We start from the raw sequence: 19,015 nt of genomic DNA on the forward strand, positions 1-19,015 counted from the left end.
GCGTACTGAAAACAATAGCCGCAGTGTATTCAAGGTCTGGCAGACATTGTCAACAATTTCCTGACTTGCCGCAGCCAATTGCCCGTCACCCAGCTCCCCAGCAGCTCCCTGAGCTCCTCCTGGGGTGACCTTTCTATCAATAGCTGCTCTCCTTCAGAGAGAGGCTAAAAATAGCCCAGCAGGCTGATGCATTATGCTAACGCCAAGCCGAGCTACTACTCCTTCCACCTCCGCAGGCTGGCTGTGAACAAGGAGAGAGCGAGAGGGGCGTGTGACGGAGGGAACTGGCACAAAAGCAGAAAGAAGAGGGACAAGGGCAGCTGGGTATTTGCGTCTGATGGTGTTCGGGCTGCTGCTAAAATACCAAGGCGCCCACTCGCAGCTGCTCTCCTCACACAGTTTTTCTCTTCTGGATGTAATTAGGTTTTCAGATTATAATATGCTCTATTATATAGCCTTTATGTCAGGCTCCATACAATTAACAGAGCTATTGTGTTGTAGAGACAGTGCTGAACTATGTATAGGTCGTGCTGTGTCTGTTGTAGTACTCATAAAACTGTGAGACGACCCCTCGTTTGTTTAATTTCTTGTTAAAATTGCTATTATTCATTTTTAGGGGACATTTCTGAGAAGATTTAAGGAACAAAACAGAGAAAATTTATGTTTATGAAGCAGGAATGCAGAAAATGGGACTCCTCACAACCGTGCAAGACCACCGAAACTGTCAAATACATAGTTATAATGTTTGGAAACAAAGGAACTGCTGGTGTTCTCAGATCAATGGGCTGACCACCCCGAGGGCAAACCTCAAAGTCGATTGTGAGAGGCAGAAAATGCAGCCAACTTTTAAGACTGAACTTTGCGGATTTCCATTAACTGAAAATAAGTGGCCCCAAAAAGAACGGAAGCTCTAATGAAGGTTAAGGGTGGACAAACTAAATACTGACAAAATGATATAACATTTAGTTGTTCAGTGTAATTTTCTGTTAAATGTGTCTTTTGCCTTTTATTTTGACGCGGAAAAATATGCTTCATTGGGTTTTGGCTGGAAATAAATGAAGGATGGTCTCTGACTTTTGCACAGTACTGTACATGATTACAGTTCATCATTTGAGAAGTATTCATCACACTTGTTTACCACAAACCTACTTTTTCCTATTCAAAAGGGAGCATTTTGCCTATTGTAATACAACCTCATTTCCAAAAAAGTTGGGACGCTGTGCAAAATATAATTAACAACAAAACTCAATGATGTGCAAATCATTTAAACCCTATATTTCATTGAAAATAGTACAAAAACAACAATTTAAATATTGAAACATTTAAATTTTATAGTTTTTTGAAAAATATATGCCCATTTTTCAATTTGATCCCAATAACATGTTCCAAAAAAGTCGGGACGGGGGAACAAAAGGCTGGTAAAGTTGTGTAATGCTGAAAAAAAAAACACCTGGTGGTTGATTTACAACAGGTCAGTAACATGAATTGGGTATAAAGAGCATCTCAGAGAGGCGGAGTCTTTCAGAAGTAAAGATGAGGAGGGGTCACCACTCTGTGAAAGACTGTGTGGGTAAATACCGCAACAATTCAAGAATAAAGTTTCTCAATGCTTTTCATCGTCTACAGTACATAATATCATTAAAGGTTCAGAGAATCTGGAGAAATCTCTGTCTGTGAGGGACGAGGCTGAACACCAGTATCTGCTGGCCGTGATCTTTGGGCCCTCAGGCAGCACTGCATTAAAAACAGACCTGATTCTGTAGTGGAAATCACTGCATGGGCTCAGAAACACTTCTGAAAACCACTGACTGTGAACACAGTTCATCACTGCATCCACAAACGCTGTTAAACTCTAAAACACAAAGAAGAAACCAAATATAAACAGGATCCAGAAACGCTGCCACCTTCTCTGGGCCTGAGCTCATTTAAAATGGACTGAGGGGAAGTGGAAAAGTGTCCTGTGTTCCGATGAATAAACTTTTGAAATTCTTTTTGGAAATCATGGACACTGTCCTCCGGGCTGAAGACCACTCAGCTTGTTATCAGTGCTCAGTTCAAAAGCCAGTATTCATGATGGTTTAGGGGGGCATTAGTGCACATTAATGCTGAACGATATATACATGTTTTGGCAACATATGCTGCCGTCCAGACGACGTCTTTTTCAGGGTCTTGACTATTTCAGCCAATGACAAACCACTTTCTGCATGTATTACAAAAACATTGCTTTGTATTAAAAGAGTCCCGGCACTAAATTGACCTGCCTGCAGCCCAGACCTGTCACCACTGAAAACATTTGGCGCATTGTGCAATGAAAAATACAACAAAGAAGCCCCCGAACTGTTCAGCAGCTGAAAAAAAATTGAGCTTTAGAGATTATCTGTTGATCTAGAAATCATGACATGTTGTAACATGCGCCACACGGTGCCGATAAAAACGGCCTTTACTCTAATTTTCCTCATTTAGGAGTCACAACAGCCCCTCATGTGAAAACCCAGTCAGCTTCTAAATAAAGCCAAGGCACAGTTCATAGGCAGCAGCGGCTCAGCACGACTCACGACTAACTCGATTCCCCTATGATGGTGCTCCGCAATCATTACCATCCCTGGCACTTGTTCGGTGGCAACTGGAGTTGCTAGGCAACAGAGTTGGGTCAATAATGGATAGTAGGGTTGTATCTCGTTCTCTCTCTCTCTCTCTCTCTCTCTCTCTCTCTCTCTCTCCTTTCTTTTCTTTCTAGTGGCACTGCCGTGATGCCTCTTCATTACAGCTGCTGAAACGTTCATCAAGAATCCCTGGGGACATTCTTTACCGAGCACCACGGCGCAGGAATGTACAGAGCGCTGAGTGCCTGTAGATCGTGACTGATCTGTACTCATGCATTAAAACGCCTCACGGTTGCTTTTCATATCGGGCACACTAAGCGAGCGAATTATGCAATAAAATAAACACAAGCTCATTCTCTGCCGTCCCTCGCAGATCATTTCCATTCAAAGCCATTATCAGAGTTAATTTCTTTTAGACGTCCTCTGATTTCCTCTTTGTTTCGCTGTGTGTGCCTTGAGGTTTGGAATGGAAACGGGTCATTTCGGCTTCGAGGATGTTTGCTTTGTCTAATTTCTCTTTTTCCAATTACTGAAATTAAAACGCTCCCGTGAGATCGCTCGTTTGTGTTCACAGTGGTATATTGGGAGAACAGATTTGGCCTCGCCTAATTACTTTTTCATAGCGCTGCGCCGTCTGTCATGGCCGTTGCTCTGAAGATGATCCAGGAGGCCGCTGAAGGGCCATCGGCAGATCGGATTCATGTCCTTTAACCCTGTTTTTGTTTTAATAAGCACATATCCCGTATCCCTTGCAGGATCTCTCATGCTGGCACTAGATTGGACCGGTTACCTCGGCTGAATGACACTATCGACTGTGCGTCCCTGGCTGGTACGCCCGGCTAAATAAAGCACAGCATCACAATCAGGCAGGAGCCCAATGCTAGTCAGGCTTTCGCCCATCGCAGCACAGGAACTGGCAAACAACATGTGTAGCGTTGCTAATGACGCTAGGGCCGGATGTTAGCTCGTCAACGCTAAAAAAGCCCAAAATCTGGAATTACATGTTGTCACTGCGCCGCTTCGCCAGCCCACGTTTACAGTACTATATTTACATTTGAAAGCAATTGCTAATTATCAGATGCCATGATTCTGCGCACGCATTTGCATATTAACCTCGCTCCCACCATGCGCGGCTTTATTTGCATCAGAGTTGCGCACAAGAAAATCGCCTCCAAAATAAACCCCATTTGATTTGAATAAACGTCATAAGAGAAGGAGGCGATCGTATCAATAAACCGAAGAGTGGGATGAGACGTTAACCAATGTGTCTAAATAATGTGGCCAAACAGTGAAGCATGTGCACCAGAATGACCCCCACCACCCCCCACAGATGCTAACAATACAAGCAGGCCACTCGTTGGAAAATTGGTTGCTGGAAAGGACAGAGTTGCTATGTAGGCCGCTAATGGACATTGGCTTTCCATAGCAGGCGCTTTATACCGAACAGGATTATCAGTTTGTGTTTGTTCTCTTTTCAGGGGTCTATTTAAGGAAAAACACTTGCCTGGTCAAAAAGTCAAAAGGTCGAAAGCAGCAAGTGGAGAAAGCGTAATTCATTTCCACTCATGAGATTAATTAGCATGTTCTGTTTGAGACTCAGTATGGCACTATTTTCAGAAATGCCCCCACCCCTCTGAACCTGTCATTTCGAGGAACTATCACGAATCTCTGTGGTGTTTAGAAACCGTCCCAGTGGTTGGTGCTTCGGGCGCCACGTTTCAGAGAAAGTGACCACCAGAGCGGTGCGTTTGAAGCTGGACTCACGTTGTTCCCTCTGTGGGTGACACCGGGACACTCAGAGGCTCGCTGTATTTGATATCTCTTGTGTCGCTGTGTAGTAAAGGGCAGGCCTGGGGTCGGTCAGAAGATTTGATGAATTATTAAGGTCCAGCCTGGAATAGGGCAGCTTTCATGTCTAAGTTTTTGAGGAGCTTGTTTAGACTGTCCTGCTGGTATAGGTACATTTTGTAACCTTGGCTGCGTCAAATAATTGACCGTCATTAGTTGATGATTAATCGTTAGCCAGCAAACCTAAATTTATAGGCCCGTGTAGCGGAACCAATTGCTTATTGTGCCTTTATGTGTTAAATTTAAAAAAAAAACGTTTCTCACGTCGTATGATAAACTCACATATTGGAATGGTAGCTGATGTTGTCTGGAAATGAAATGAAAGTACATTCACATTTTTTTACAGGCAGCATTCGTCAAACAGTTGCTTACTTGTTGCTTTGGATAGGTCATCTGTTTGACTCAGGGCACATAAATAACACGGCAGTACTGTCATGTAATATGACAGGCATATCATCGGGACTTTTACGTGTCACATGGTGATGTGCAGTCTTAAAATAAAAGTTCCTAAGTGGTTCTTAGCTTGAAACCATTTTAAGGTTTCTTCATTAATCTCATCTCATCTCAATTTGATTGTTTTAAAAAATATATGCCCATTTTGGATTTAATGCCAACAACATGTTCCAAAAAAGTTGGGACAGGGGCCTGTTTACCACTGAGTTTCATCACCTCTTCTTTAACAACACTCTGTAAGTGTTTGGGAACTGAGGAAACGCTGCTGTTGTTCTCAAAGTGAATTTTTTTATGTTCTTACTTAACACAGGATTTCAGCTGCGCAACAGTTCTGGGTCTCTTTTACTGTATTTTACATTTCATAATGCACTAAATGTTCTCATTGGACTGCAGGCAGGTCAGTTTACCACCCAGACTCTTTTAATACGGAACCACGCTGCTGTAATACATGCAGAATGCGGTTTGACATTGTCTTGCTGAAATAATAAAGGCCTTCCCTGAAAAAGACGTCGTCTGAATGGCAGCAGATGTTGCCAAAACATGTATATCGTTTCAGCATTAATGGTGCCTCACAGATCAGCACGTCACCCATGCCATGTGCACTAATGCCCCCCTAAACCATCATGAATACTGGCTTGAGAACTGTGCAGTGATAAGTGGTCTTTAGCCTGGAGGACAGGGTCCATGATTTCCAAAAAGAATTTCAAATTGTTGATTCGTCGGACCACAGGACACTTTTCCACTTCACCTTAGTCCATTTTAAATGAGCTCGGGCCCAGAGAAGGTGGCAGCATTTCTGGATCCTGTTTATGTACAGCATTGCAAATTTTACCAGCCTTTTGTTGCCCCGTCCCAACTTTTTTGGACCGTATTGTTGGCTTCAAATTCCAAATGGCATATATTTTTCAAAAAACTATATACATTGATGTGCGTTGTCTTTGTACTATTTTTAGTTAAATGTAGGGTTGAAATGATCTGTACAGCATTGCATTTTGTTTTTATTTACATTTTGCACAGTGTCCCAACTTTTTTGGAAATGGGGTTGTAATTAATAAGCCCTTCCGGAGCTAAAGTGTGTGTGTTAGAGCTGTATTCGAGCTGACCAGCGCTGATTCAGAAACAAAAAAGGCAAAGTATTACTATAAAAACGTGCTATTCATGCAGCTCCTTGGCCTTGTCTGACTGAACTCCACCCAGCACCCCATTCAGGACTCATTCCCATTCAAGAAACATCCCCTAACCTTTTCAACCTGCTTGTAGGAGGTTATATAAAACCTCAAACCCTCCTAAGCTTGATGTAGATACGGACCACTTTTAAGTCTATCTGATGCCTTCAGCCCTCCAGGCGTCATGGTTGCACTTGGTGGCCTCTCAAATCCACGGGCAGTCCCTTCCCTTCCATCCAGGCTTTTCCTGGGACTTCCTGAGCGCCCCGGTCCCCTAAGTTGGGCGGAAGCTTGAGCATTAAGACACAGCTCAGTGGTCAGCAGCAGTGCCCGAGCCAGGGTCCCTGACTCACATCCACGCTCTGACACTCCCTTTAAAGGCTGCTTCCCTCAGCTGCCTCATCGCTCTGACATGTTGCTGGGCTGCCTGGTACATCAAATCCTTAATGTGTGATAAGTGAAGCACATCGAGGCCACTTGTAAAGGAGCTCGGTCTGAGGCTGTCTGGCTGAGGATGGCCATTGACAGGGAGGCAATGCCAAGAATGTCTTGACAAGGAACAAGAGGATGCAGACATTTAGCATTTTGAAGTAGCTTGAGAGCAGTTTTTGCTGTACTCTAATATTTACTTATTTTTTGGGTATAAGTCTTTCTTTTCCAACCGATTTGATTCAGTTGTGATTCTATAGCAAACGATTCATCACAACAATACATGATGCATGAAAGCTTAAAACACACCACAATTCTATTACTTTTAGGATTCAGAAATACATTTTTTTAAATAGATGGAATCCTCAAATGTGACTGGAGGAATGTTTGGATTTTTATGTGTGAAGATACCTAAAAGATCAATTTTGGCCAAAATAATTAGCAGCTAAACTGCAATTAATAAGCATGCAGGTGCCTCTTCTTGCAGGCCCCCTAGTGGCCATTCTGCTGGCAGAACTGATGTCATTTTGATATTTTTAAAAAGTATAATCAAATCAAATATTGTCCCCATAACTCAGATTAACTAGCACACTGTACCGTCTCTGAGTGTAATATGCTGTAACTCTATGTTGAGTTGCTGGTGAGCAATGAGGAGTGAAAGGGGGGAGGGGTAAGAATCCCCACACTGTGAAGTCATGGCTCTCCATAAGAAGATAAAGCTGGGCTAAAACGGACAGCACAGCTGCAGCTTTCTTTGTATGAAAAAATTTAGTATCAATTTGTATCAAAGAAATGGATTTTCATGGCTTTACTCTGAATGCATGTTTATGATGTATTGAGATCGTCTGCTGTGTCGCAGTAACATGTTAAGTGTGCTTTGTCTCAGAGTTGCTGCACATATTTACTGCAACAATGCAGGATGTGGTTTAACTGTTTCGTTTATATTTAGACTCTTATCTCCTTATCAAGTCTGAAACGTTCACATAAAAATGAAACTGGTCTGTCAACTGCCTTGGAACTGAGCTACAGGGCAGTGGTTGAGATCTTCTCCTCTGAAATGAGACCCTCAAATAAACAGAGCATCACTTCATTAACAGCTACTAGCGCCGCTCTGTAGGCGACCCTGCAGTGACAGCAGAGAAGGGTAAAGTCCAGCTCCTCACTGCTGGGCTTTAGTTACATTTAGGGATCATACGGCTTCAAAGAGGGGGGCAATTATTTATTATCACCCCTAATTCTTCAGTGATGTGAAGCTGAAGTCAGATATTCACCAGATTCTTGTTCGAATTGTCCCGTTCCACCTTAAATGGAGCAGCAGGTACATTCTGGAGCTTCAGGCGTCAGAACTATGGACTAAGGGCTCAGTGGTATGGGCGAGGGGTGAAATGGGACTGGGCCTTTGATTCTAGAAGAAGCCAGAAGAAAGAAAAACTTTCATCCTTTTTAAATTTTACCACATTAAGGCCCCTGCTGAGCTGCCGTCCCCACTGCCCTGCTTTTTTGGACCATGCCCCCAGGTGTCCACCCATGCACCTATGTTTCCAGGACCTGGGCCAATCAGAGAGGCCATAAATAGCTTCTGCTTGTTCAGAAGTGCTTTTCTGTTCTTGTTGTTGCTGGTATTATTTTTGATCAACAGCTTCTGCAGATGAAGTGTTTTTGCCTGTTGTCTGCGTGAATCATGGCCATCATATCCCTGTCACGGTCTGATGTCACTCGTCAATCGAACAGCGGGAACACAGCGTTACAATCACTGATGGCTGGCTCTACTGCCTTAATTAGGATCTGTCACTGGGGAGAAGGAGTGTTAAATAGTGCCGGTTCTGATATTGAACGTGTCTGTTCTGGGAGATGGATTACTGCTTTTTTTAGGGGCAATTGATAAAGGAACATTGTCAGTGTACCACTGTACATTAGATGCAGAACAGCATAGCGCTAGGAAACTGACTTCCATTGAAGAGCCATGGTTTCTCCTTTGCACATAGTGTTTTGAAGGTCAAGCAAAAATGGTGTGCCTTTATTTTTAATTCACATCATTTTACATACAGAATGATATCAGCACCTTACTGTTGTTCTTGAGTTTAGTACATATTGCTGGCAGCAACAGCGCTACACCATGCAAAATGTGCGACAGGGTAAAAAAGAGCTATTCATACAGTCACCATGGCTCAAATTAAAGACCCCCGCCAAGTGAAACTCCGGTTGGAAGGCCAAAAGAAAGGAAAACAAAGAAACACAGCAAACCAAGACGGTCGGAAACAGAGCTGTGAATTTTAAGGGGAAAATGCTGACAAATAATAATAAACAGTTTGATGAAGATGCTCTAATCCAGAAACAATGGGCCTCATTCACCAACCATTTCTTCTTAAAAACCCGTTTGCGCAGTTCTCACGATGATTCCTGACACCAGCCAGTCTTTTCTTATCTGGGGTTTGCTTTCAGGTCAGAACAGAATCTACACACGCTCAAAAAGGTGAGAACAACTTGGCGCTTTAAGACCACGTCGTGAACCGGACAGACTCAGGACCTTTTTTAAGAATGAAGGCCAAAGTTTATCTGAAAATGTTACTATATATATATAAAAACATTTCTAATAAAAGTCGAATAATAAAACCTTAAAATCTTAAACATCCACCTTCTCATTGTAGGTTTATATTCATAATTCAGCATGTACGTTTTAATTTCCCAAATAAATAATTCAGTAATAATAATAATTCAAGCTTTTTCCCCATTCAGCATTATAGAATTTTTACTTGCGTAAAAGTTTAACATTTGGTATTTTCTATTACAGTTTCATCACAAACAGAAATGTATTTTTTAAAGTGCTGAAATTCTTATTACTATGGCGAACGTCTTTAGTTTTTATTTATACTTTTATTTAACGCTTTAGTATTTATTTAAGCAAGTAAGTTTGTTTCTTAAGTTTCTTCTCAGTTTCTTAACGGCAAAATTACCATCAGACCGGTTCAGGCTCTTTGTGGGACTGTGTCGTGTTATGAATTCCTACAGCCGTATGTAAATGAAGTGGACGTGCGGTCACCCCTCACATCGCACAAGTGGTAAAATCCTCACTTGTGAATGAGGAAACATGTTATAGCCACGCTGTTTACTCTTAACACCACTGTTTACTCTTAACACCACTGTTTACTCTTAACACCACCATGTATTTAATAGGCTTGTGTAAATGTGTGATATTAGTTTTACAGTCTGCTCTTATTCTTAAGGCTAATGCTGTCCTCCAGTGTGTTGCTCTCCCTTTGAGACATCGTTCTGAATGTTGATGAAGACTCCACTGCGCTTTAACAGGCCCGTCACGTCCTGCTTCCCGTCAGCAGGGACAGTGTATAGGGGGTGGATAACGTACAGTAAGATAAGGTTGTTGTCAGGACAGAAAGATTATTCTGTGTCTCACTTCTTACCTGGAATTCTCTTTTTATATGGATAAATACACAAACAGGTGCCATGTGTTCATGAGATTCACTCGAAAGAGGCCCTGAATATTCTGTAATAACTCTCGCTAGGACGAAGCAATCTGAACCAAACAGCATGAGGTGTCGTGGACGATTGCTGCAGAAGATCGACTGTGTCCTGAAATGTTTTTGGATGGCCTCCACCACGAGAAGGGATCCCGTCATTTCAGTGTTTGACAGTACATCACAAACACCATCCATCCATCCATCCATCCATCCAGGTTGGCACTGAAGGCGCACCGGTCAGTACTGTAGACCGCCCTCCTGAGGAGACGTTGAGTGACTGAGTGAAGGGGTTAAACGCTGTGATGGCTGTCCGACGCCTACCTCATCGCTCCGACGCAGGGGCGTCCCGGCTTGTTCGAAGCTTCGTACACTGAGGAGCTCATTGCACGTTGTTTGGTTCAGATTGCTTCATACTAGGGAGCGTTATTACCGAATATTCAGGGCCTCTTTCGAGTGAATCTCCCCATAGTAGCTCACTGAATCGCCCTACTTTCATCCAAAAACAACTTGCTAAATGTGCCCTGTTATAACCGGTCAGTCTGTCAGTAGCCTGAATGGCTCAGTAGTCTGTATAGAAAGTTGGCCCATTTTAACTGAAGTTATATTTGATGTCACAGGTTGTATTAGTGGGCAATAATGAGGAGTTAACCAAGTCACAGTGACACAGAATAACGTGGTTACAGTGTATAAGACACTCATTTTTCCCTGCGTGTTATAATAATGTGGAAGACCATTACTGCCAGGAAAAGGGGACGGCAAAATTGTTTTTTCTCCTTGTCCGTTTCTGGAAGCGCTATGTCAAAATTTGACTTGGTGTCTCAAAATAATGACTTATTTCCTGGAGATTTTGACTTATTTCAAAATGATGATGTATTATCTCAGAAATTTGACTTGGCTTCTCAGAACAGTCCTGAATACTGGATTTCATTTGAACAACTCATAATCTTAATAAAGGACTCTGAACTGAACTGAACTGAAAATCCTGAGATGGTAAGCCAAAAATTTGAGAAAGTAACATAGAAAAAACACCACAGCACATGAATTCCATGCCGGTCTGTGCTGGTTAAAGCTGGTCTGTTGCTGGTTTAGCTGGTCACCCAGTACGGTCACCAGCATCCAAACCACTGCATATAGCTTGTGTCTGAACAAAATGCCTTTAACATTATGTATGGATTTTTTGATGAATGATCGAAATAAATGGACCAAAATTACTTATAAAAAGTCTGGTTCCATTGACTTGCATTAAAAATAAAGTATATTTTTGTCCTCCGGTAATATGATGTTTTACTGGTGACCAGCATCCCAGTATCCCAGCATCCAAACGCAGCATGCTGGTCTATGCTGGCTTTTCTAGCAGGGAATTTCGACGTATTAAGTCACCATCTCAGTAAATTAGTCATTATTTTGAGAAAATGTGAAAGAGGATACAGTGAATGAGCTGAACAGAGATTTTGGCTCCAGTTAATTAGTGAACTCATTTACTATAAAATGAAATGGTGTTTGTAGAAATTCAGAAAAAAGCCGCGTCAGTCTCGACTGCATATGTGGACATATTTCTATATTGAGCTCTATTTACACAAAGTTAGGTTAGTTCATCATTTATGTTGAACAGACTCTCCCAAAGTTTTACGCTGCTGCGCTGACGTTGAACCGCGTGCTGCACTGGGTCGGTATGACCAACAGGTCAAAACCAGCTCTAAACAAAGTGACCGCTGGGCCCTGATTGGTGCTCTGGCTTTGCGCTTCTTTCGTTTTGACATGTTACGTTTTTATACACACAGAAACCAAAAGGAACGACAGATTTCTCAGAATGTAGGAGGAAAAATGTAGTGGAGTGAAAGGAAAAAGTCGCCCAGAACGGAGAAACTTCAGTCCAGATACACCAAAAATACTAAAGTACAGAAACTAATTACATTTACTCAGATACTCAGTTACTGTCCACCACTGCTTGTATGTGTAAGCACACCTGGCCAATAAAGCTTGATTCTGATTCTGATTCTAACGTAACGGTGAGCCGTTGAGAAGAATCGATTCATAGCGAATCGGTTCGGTAGAGTCATTCCTAGGCCCCGCCCCCTTGATGACGGGGAATGAGAAAAGCAGCGGTGGCGTGAGGGTCTCCTCATTCCGAGCATCGCCGAGCAGCAGGCGGGGTCAGACCGGAGCTGCGCTTCAGGCCGTTTTTTACTCTTTATATGACGTTTTTCATCCGTTTATAAGCGCGTGTCGTTGTTTCCTATGTCGGCGCGGATTTTGTACACTTGGTCGCGGAGAACCGAGAGCGCTTCGCCCCGTTCAGCCTCCTCAGGGAATCCCGGGCTGAGCTAATCACCCCCAGCCTCTCTCCTCATGTGGAAGCCCTCCAGGCTCGACCAGCCTCTGCGGTGTCTCGACCCGAGATGGACCTCGAGAGCTTGTCGTAGGATGAGCGGCCGGTCAGGCAGAGAGGGGGGACAGTGAGACGGACAGAGGGACAGAGGGACAGAGGGAGAGACTGAGCGGAGCTGAGGAGGGAAAATGGTGCAGAACGTGATTTTGGTGTTTTTCCGCAGGAGGCTCAGCCAGAGACCCGCGGTGGAGGAGCTGGAGAGCAGAAACATCCTCAAACGTGAGTGTGATATGATCACAAACCACACGCTCCGCTCACTCCCCTCACACTCCACTCACTCCCCTCACACTCCACTCACTCCCCTCACACTCCACTCACTCCTCACACACTCCACTCACTCCCCTCACACTCCACTCACTCCTCACACACCCCACTCCTCACACACTCCTCACCCGGAGACTGAAGCTATCAGAGTGCCTTCTGCTGTAAGCGCTGCACCTGATAGACTCGCCAGGCTACCTGTTGATTATTTCACTAATTGAGGTCCATCTGGGGCAGTTCTACCGTGACTGGGGCCTGGTTCTAGGTTAATGCAGTGAAGGATAACTTGGTGCTCATTCAGTTACTGCAGTGATTATTAGCCAGTAGTTATATTTAAAAATCAAATTGTTGTAGGAAAAGGATGTGAACTCCCTTCAAAGCTACACATGAACAGCAGCTGCCTCACGTCACTCAGCGTTCACGATCATCGCTGCAGTAGAAATGCTCCAAAAATGCTGAAAGAGAAAAGCTCTGCGCATTAACAGAAGGTTTTTCCCTCCTGTAAAGCGGCGGTTGTGGACATGGGCTCCTTGTTTTTCTTTGGAAAGTGACACATATAGGCTCCATGGGAAATTCACTTTAAAGAGATATTTCATTGGTCAGTACTTTTCTGTTTGTCCAGAAAAAAAAAAAAAAAAAAATATATATATATATATATATATATATATATATATATATATATATATATATATCACAAAAACAAAAAATCATAACTTTACAGGAGAGGGAAAAAACCTACTTTACTTTTAATGTAAGTCAATGGAACCAGAACTTTTTCCAAGTCATTTTGGGTCGTTTCCTTTGGTCCAATCATCATGAAATGTTCACATAATGTAAAGGGTAACAGCTTTTTTCAAATTAGGTCAAAAACTGAAAAATGACAAAAATGGAGATATATATATATATATATATGAGTGTTTGTGTACATCTTGCTAACCTAGAGGGGAGTTTTTTTTTTTACCACACAGGCCACAAACAGTGCTTATCAGCATTGCTGGAAAGTTTGAAGGCATCATCATTTCAGCAGATCACACGATCCGTATCGTGCAGTATGTTCATCGCGCTGCTGCTTCCTCAGTAACTTCTGTGGCAGCTCTTTTTAACTGGTTGCTCTTCTGAAACCTTCCTTCCTAGCCGTGTCCTGCTTTGGGGGCACCTGTTCCCGGGGTCACAGCAGCTGCCTCCCCAAACACCCCCCCCCCCCCCCACCCCCCACTAGAATCCAGCATTAAACCAAAGAAATACGTCAAACTTAAATTCAAAGAACTTTCCTCCCAGCACCACTGAAAGAACATCTGACCAAATAAGTAAATAAAAAACCCCGCCTGACCTGGTTTGAGCGATTTGAGTGGATTTGAGTGAAGTGTTATCCACGTGTGGGGGCTCAGGCCAGCGTAGTGAGACTACGGATAATCCAGGCCGCTCAGCGTCTGACAGGGGAAGTTGGGGGGACGGACGAAAACAAGTGGGGATGAACAAGAGCTGCTTTCTCCTTGGACGCCGAGGGAGTGAGCTTGCGCTGTCTAATAAGGACAAATTGCATCCCTTTGCCTCCCCGAGGAGTTCCTCCTGCTTTTCAGTACAGCGCAGCTGCTGGCACAGATGTTTCAGCGGCCCTGGCTCTGTGCTGATTAGGCGGAAAGATCATGTGTTTCCGTAAATAAATAAATAAAAGAAAAGAAGAACAACGTCCAGTCTTGACAAAAAGAGCCCTATATGGAACCAGAATGGCTTTATGGCTTGTAAGAGTGGCAGATACGTTTTTGGTGCTACATAAAACCATTTTTAAACCATTTTTAAACCATTTTTAAACATGCGAAGAACCATTTAAACGCTTCTTTACATGGTTAAGGTTTTATATATTGTCGCTGTCCAAAGAAAAACATGTATCTCCATTTTTGTCAACAGCTGTCCTTCACATTGTATGAATGCTTCATGATGACTGGACCAATAGAAATGCCCCAACATCATCTCTTTACATTAACTTACATTAAAAGCTGAGAAAGTTTTCTCCTGTTACTGTTTTGGGAGATACGTGTTTCAGTTTTAAAGGGTGTTGGTTTGGTGAATCTCGGATTTACTTTAAATACATAATTAACTTTATTTATATAAGACCTTTTGCACTTTAAAAGTAGCAGCTTAAAATAAAAAATAAGATAAAAATCACAGAAGAATATAATTAAAGGAAGCAATAAGAATGTAGATAAAACTAAGAATGATGCAAGAGTAAATCGCAGCTGTCGAAACAAAACCTCCTATCTCCAAAACGGTAACTTTGCAGGAGAAGGGAAAAACCTACTTCGCTTTTAATGGAAATCAATGGAACCAGAATATTTCCTCAGTCATTTTTGGGCCGTTTGTTTTGGTCCTTTCATCATGAAATTTGCACACAATGTAAAGAACAACAGGCCTTTTCAAATGATGACAAAAAACGAAAAATGACAAAAATGGCCATACGAGGTTTTGTTCTGACAGTGAAATGTATGATGCATTAAGATTTAATGAGTCAATAATAAAGCAGAAACGAAAGAAATTGCCAGTTTCAGCTGTTTGAAAATATCAAGATCAACAACAGCAGAGTTACTGAGTAACATGCGTCTATTACTGCCTAATAAGGTGGAGGACCGGGCCAGTTTTTACTGACCCACACAGTAAAAATGTCCATGTAGGGCAATTAAACAAGACACTGCAGTACAATATTACATTATAATACAATAAATAGGCAACAGTGCAAAACTAGGCATAAACGACAAACATAAATATAGCACAGACATATCGCTGTTATGGGAGGAAAACCTTGTATCTCCAAAACTGTAACTTTACAGGAGAAGGAAAAAACACACTTTACTTTTAATGTAAGTCAATGGAACCGGACGTCTTTCCAAGTCATTTTAGGTCATTTCTTTTAGTCCATTCATCATGAAATTTACATACAATGTAAAGAACAACATATATTTTCAAATGATCTCAAAAACTGAAAAACGTCAGAAATGGAGATACGAGGTTTTTCTTTCGACCACAGCGGCAAGGTTTTGTTGACGAGAGTGACGATAACCACAAAAGCAGCATGTAAAACACCAAGCATGTGATTCTCTCTCTCGTGCACATGGGATCTCTTGGACTGTTCCGTGTGGGTATTTACTTATTCATTTATTCACGCTGACACGTGATTTTCTCATCTGTGTCTTGCAGAGAGGAACGACCAGACGGAGCAGGAGGAGAGGAGGGAAATTAAACAGAGGCTGAACAGAAAGGTACGAGCACCAGCGGGTCACCAGCTCCGAAAATATTATCAAGCCCTAATCTCTCAACCTCGCCACCAATCTCGCTCCAAATCCTGGACAAAACCATAAACAGACAGAGAGACCGGCAGACAGGCACGCTCGCTAGGCGTACTCAGCACAGACGGTCCAGTATTCCGAGTATGGAAAGAGGTGCTTGGCGAGATTACTGCAGTAATACCGACTTTCATTCACTTCTCCCAGCTGCTGTCGTCCATCAGCAGGTCATAGAGAGACTTATTCATTCATAGAATCTGCTTACTGTGATAAAATGATGAGAACCTTTGTTTGAGGCCTTGTTGAGAAGATTGCAGTAAGTCCACTAAGAGGTCGATGCAAGAAAAAAAAGCATTGCCTTCATGGAATCTGTCAAACAGGGACGTCAGCAGCAGCTTTTAAGAGTATTTGCGACTTATTTCACACTGGGTCAGACTATATGGGGCGTGTCCAACTCAGTATTGCACTAGCAGGGGGCATGGGGCAGGGGGCAGGGGGCACTCGTGGGCTGGAGGTTAGGGGACCAGCCTTGGGACCGGAAGGTCGCTGGTTTGATCCCCTCGGCTGACAGTACATGACTGAAGTGCCGCTGAGCAAGACACCTAACCCCCAACTGCTCCCCAGGCACTGTGGATAGGGCTGCCCACCACTCCGGGCAAGTGTGCTCAGTGCCCCCTAGTGTGTGTGGTGCTTCACTGCACGGATGGGTCGAATGCCGAGGTGGGATTCCTCCTAATGTTTCTGAGTTCAGTCCAAATGATGATACTTCATCGCTGTGCTAGTTTATGTTGCACAGTTTTAAGTATTATGAGGATTTATCATATTTTAGACCGACTCTCTTAAACAAAATTTCAAATTTTTTATGGGACGCGATGATAACAGACTCATATCAGGCAGATAATTGCCTTAAAAATGTATCAGAATCAGACAGACGCTTAGATTTGACTGGTATTTCTAACCAGTGTTTTATGACTTATTTGTTGTGCCCCAGGAGAGATGAATCCCTAAGTGATGCTGGGCTAGTCCTCTGAAATATCTCCATGTTTATCATTTTGCTGTATTTCTAACTAAAGAAAAAGATCTTATATTTCTCCATAATGGTAATCCGTGTAACGGGGAGTGAGGAGACGGACGCATATGCGGAGATAAGCGAGTTTTATTATGGGCAAAACCCAGGGTCATAGTCGAGACAGTCCAGGGTCAGAGATCCAACACGGATTGATCGGGGGACAGACTTGACAGACACCAGAATCCAACAAGCAGAACAGTACCAGCAATCACAGGGCTTAAATACACAGGGTTGAGGAGGGACAGGCGGAAAACAGGTGGTGACAATCAGGGGTGGAGTCACTAAACAAGGGGGCTGGATCAGAACAAAAGCACATGGAGTGGGAGGAGCCAATCGTGACAATCCGGGTGGATCTAGTCCGGTCCGAGTTTTTACATTTTATAAACGTTTATATATCAGCATATATATTCATACACGGAAAATATCAGATATCGGCCTGCGATTCCCATATCAGCACATCCCTAACTTTGGTTAATTGCGGTGCTGCTGTTTTACAAACCTCAGAAAAACAGAATATCCTGATGCTTTTTGTCACTGTCAAAACATTTCCAGCATGGTAGCTTTATGGTTGTGATTATTTTTTTTCCAAGTAATTTTCCACCATTTCTCCTGAGATGATCTATTTGTGCCGTATTGCCATCATTACTGTGATCTGATCCGCGGGGTTAAAGCCGAATGTCTCCCTCTCTCCCCGTGTAGCTGAACCAGCGTCCCACAGTAGACGAGCTACGCGAACGAAAGATCCTCATCCGCTTCAGCGACTATGTCGAAGTGGCCAAAGCTCAGGACTACGACAGAAGAGCAGACAAGCCCTGGACAAGACTGTCTGCTGCAGACAAGGTATGTCTCCCCCTGCAGGACAGCTTCCTGTATTACAAGGTTATATTTGCTCGCTTTTATTTTCCTCACTTTCTTCTGTTTAGTAGCGCTGCCCTGTCTTTGGCCCCAATCCTTAGTACTCTAGAGTAATAATTGCTATACTATTTGAATGTAATTACATCTTTGCTTAATTCAGTTATTGTTACATAATTATACAGTTACATGAATTTTACAGTCGGTGTCGATATGTCCTGTTTTATTTATTGTGACAAAAAGACTGTAATCATGGCAAGAAGTGCAGCTTTGAAGGCTTATGCCTGTGTGAACACTTCTGTGTGTATCACCTTTGTCTCAGACCTGTCTTTCCTTTCCTGCAGGCAGCAATACGGAAAGAGCTGAATGAGTTCAAGAGTAACGAGATGGAGGTTCACGCATCGAGCAGACACCTCACCAGGTCAGTCTGTCTGTCTGTTGGTCATGCTGTACTTTTCGGAGTTCAGCTTCTACAAGAGCTGTCAGTTCTATTCAAAAATCAGTTATATTCAAAATCAAATGATCTAGCAATTATTTTGATGATTGATCAAAATGAGTTAAAAATGGAAGAAGATTTTTGTGAAGAAGGACTAACTAGGAATATTCATACATTCATACATTGCTTTGCAAAAGTCAGAGATCACTGTCACTCAGTTTTTTATTTTCTGCTGAAACAACCCTTAAAACCAAGTTATTCATTTCTCAGGAGATTAAATGGATTAAATACATAACATCCTGACCACCTCCTCGTTTCTACGCTCACTGTCCATCTTATCAGCTCCACTTACTGTATAGCTGCTCTCTGTAGTTCTACGGTTACAGACTGTAGTACATCTGTTTCTTAGTGGTCAGGACCCCCATGGACCCTCACAGAGCAGGTACTGTTTGGGTGGTGGGTCATTCTCAGCACTGCAGTAACACTGACGTGGTGGTGGTGTGTTAGTGTGTTGTGCTGGTCTGAGTGGATCAGACACAGCAGTGCTGCTGGAGTTTTTAAACACCTCACTGTCACTGCTGGACTGAGAATAGTCCACCAACCAAAAATATCCAGCCAACAGCGTCCTGTGACCACTGATGAAGGACTAGAGGATGACCAACACAAACTGCAGCAGCAGATGAGCTGTCGTCTCTGACTTTACATCTACAAGGTGGACTGAGAGGGTAGGAGGGTCTAATAGAGGAGAAAATCAA

At 42.9% G+C, this 19,015-nt stretch overlaps 1 protein-coding gene across 2 annotated transcripts in view; it reads left to right on the top strand.

The window, feature by feature from the left end:
* phactr3b (phosphatase and actin regulator 3b) overlaps positions 1-19,015 on the top strand; it is a 100,115-nt gene that overhangs the window by 79,779 nt on the left and 1,321 nt on the right. For both annotated transcript variants that reach the window (XM_017716578.2, XM_017716579.2), the window contains exons 9-12: positions 12,528-12,583; positions 15,818-15,879; positions 17,672-17,812; positions 18,169-18,245. In XM_017716578.2, coding sequence (XP_017572067.1) covers positions 12,528-12,583; positions 15,818-15,879; positions 17,672-17,812; positions 18,169-18,245 — 336 coding nt within the window. The remainder of the gene's footprint in view (positions 1-12,527; positions 12,584-15,817; positions 15,880-17,671; positions 17,813-18,168; positions 18,246-19,015) is intronic.

Source organism: Pygocentrus nattereri, chromosome 21 (assembly GCF_015220715.1).
Source record: "Pygocentrus nattereri isolate fPygNat1 chromosome 21, fPygNat1.pri, whole genome shotgun sequence".
Taxonomy (NCBI): domain Eukaryota; kingdom Metazoa; phylum Chordata; class Actinopteri; order Characiformes; family Serrasalmidae; genus Pygocentrus; species Pygocentrus nattereri.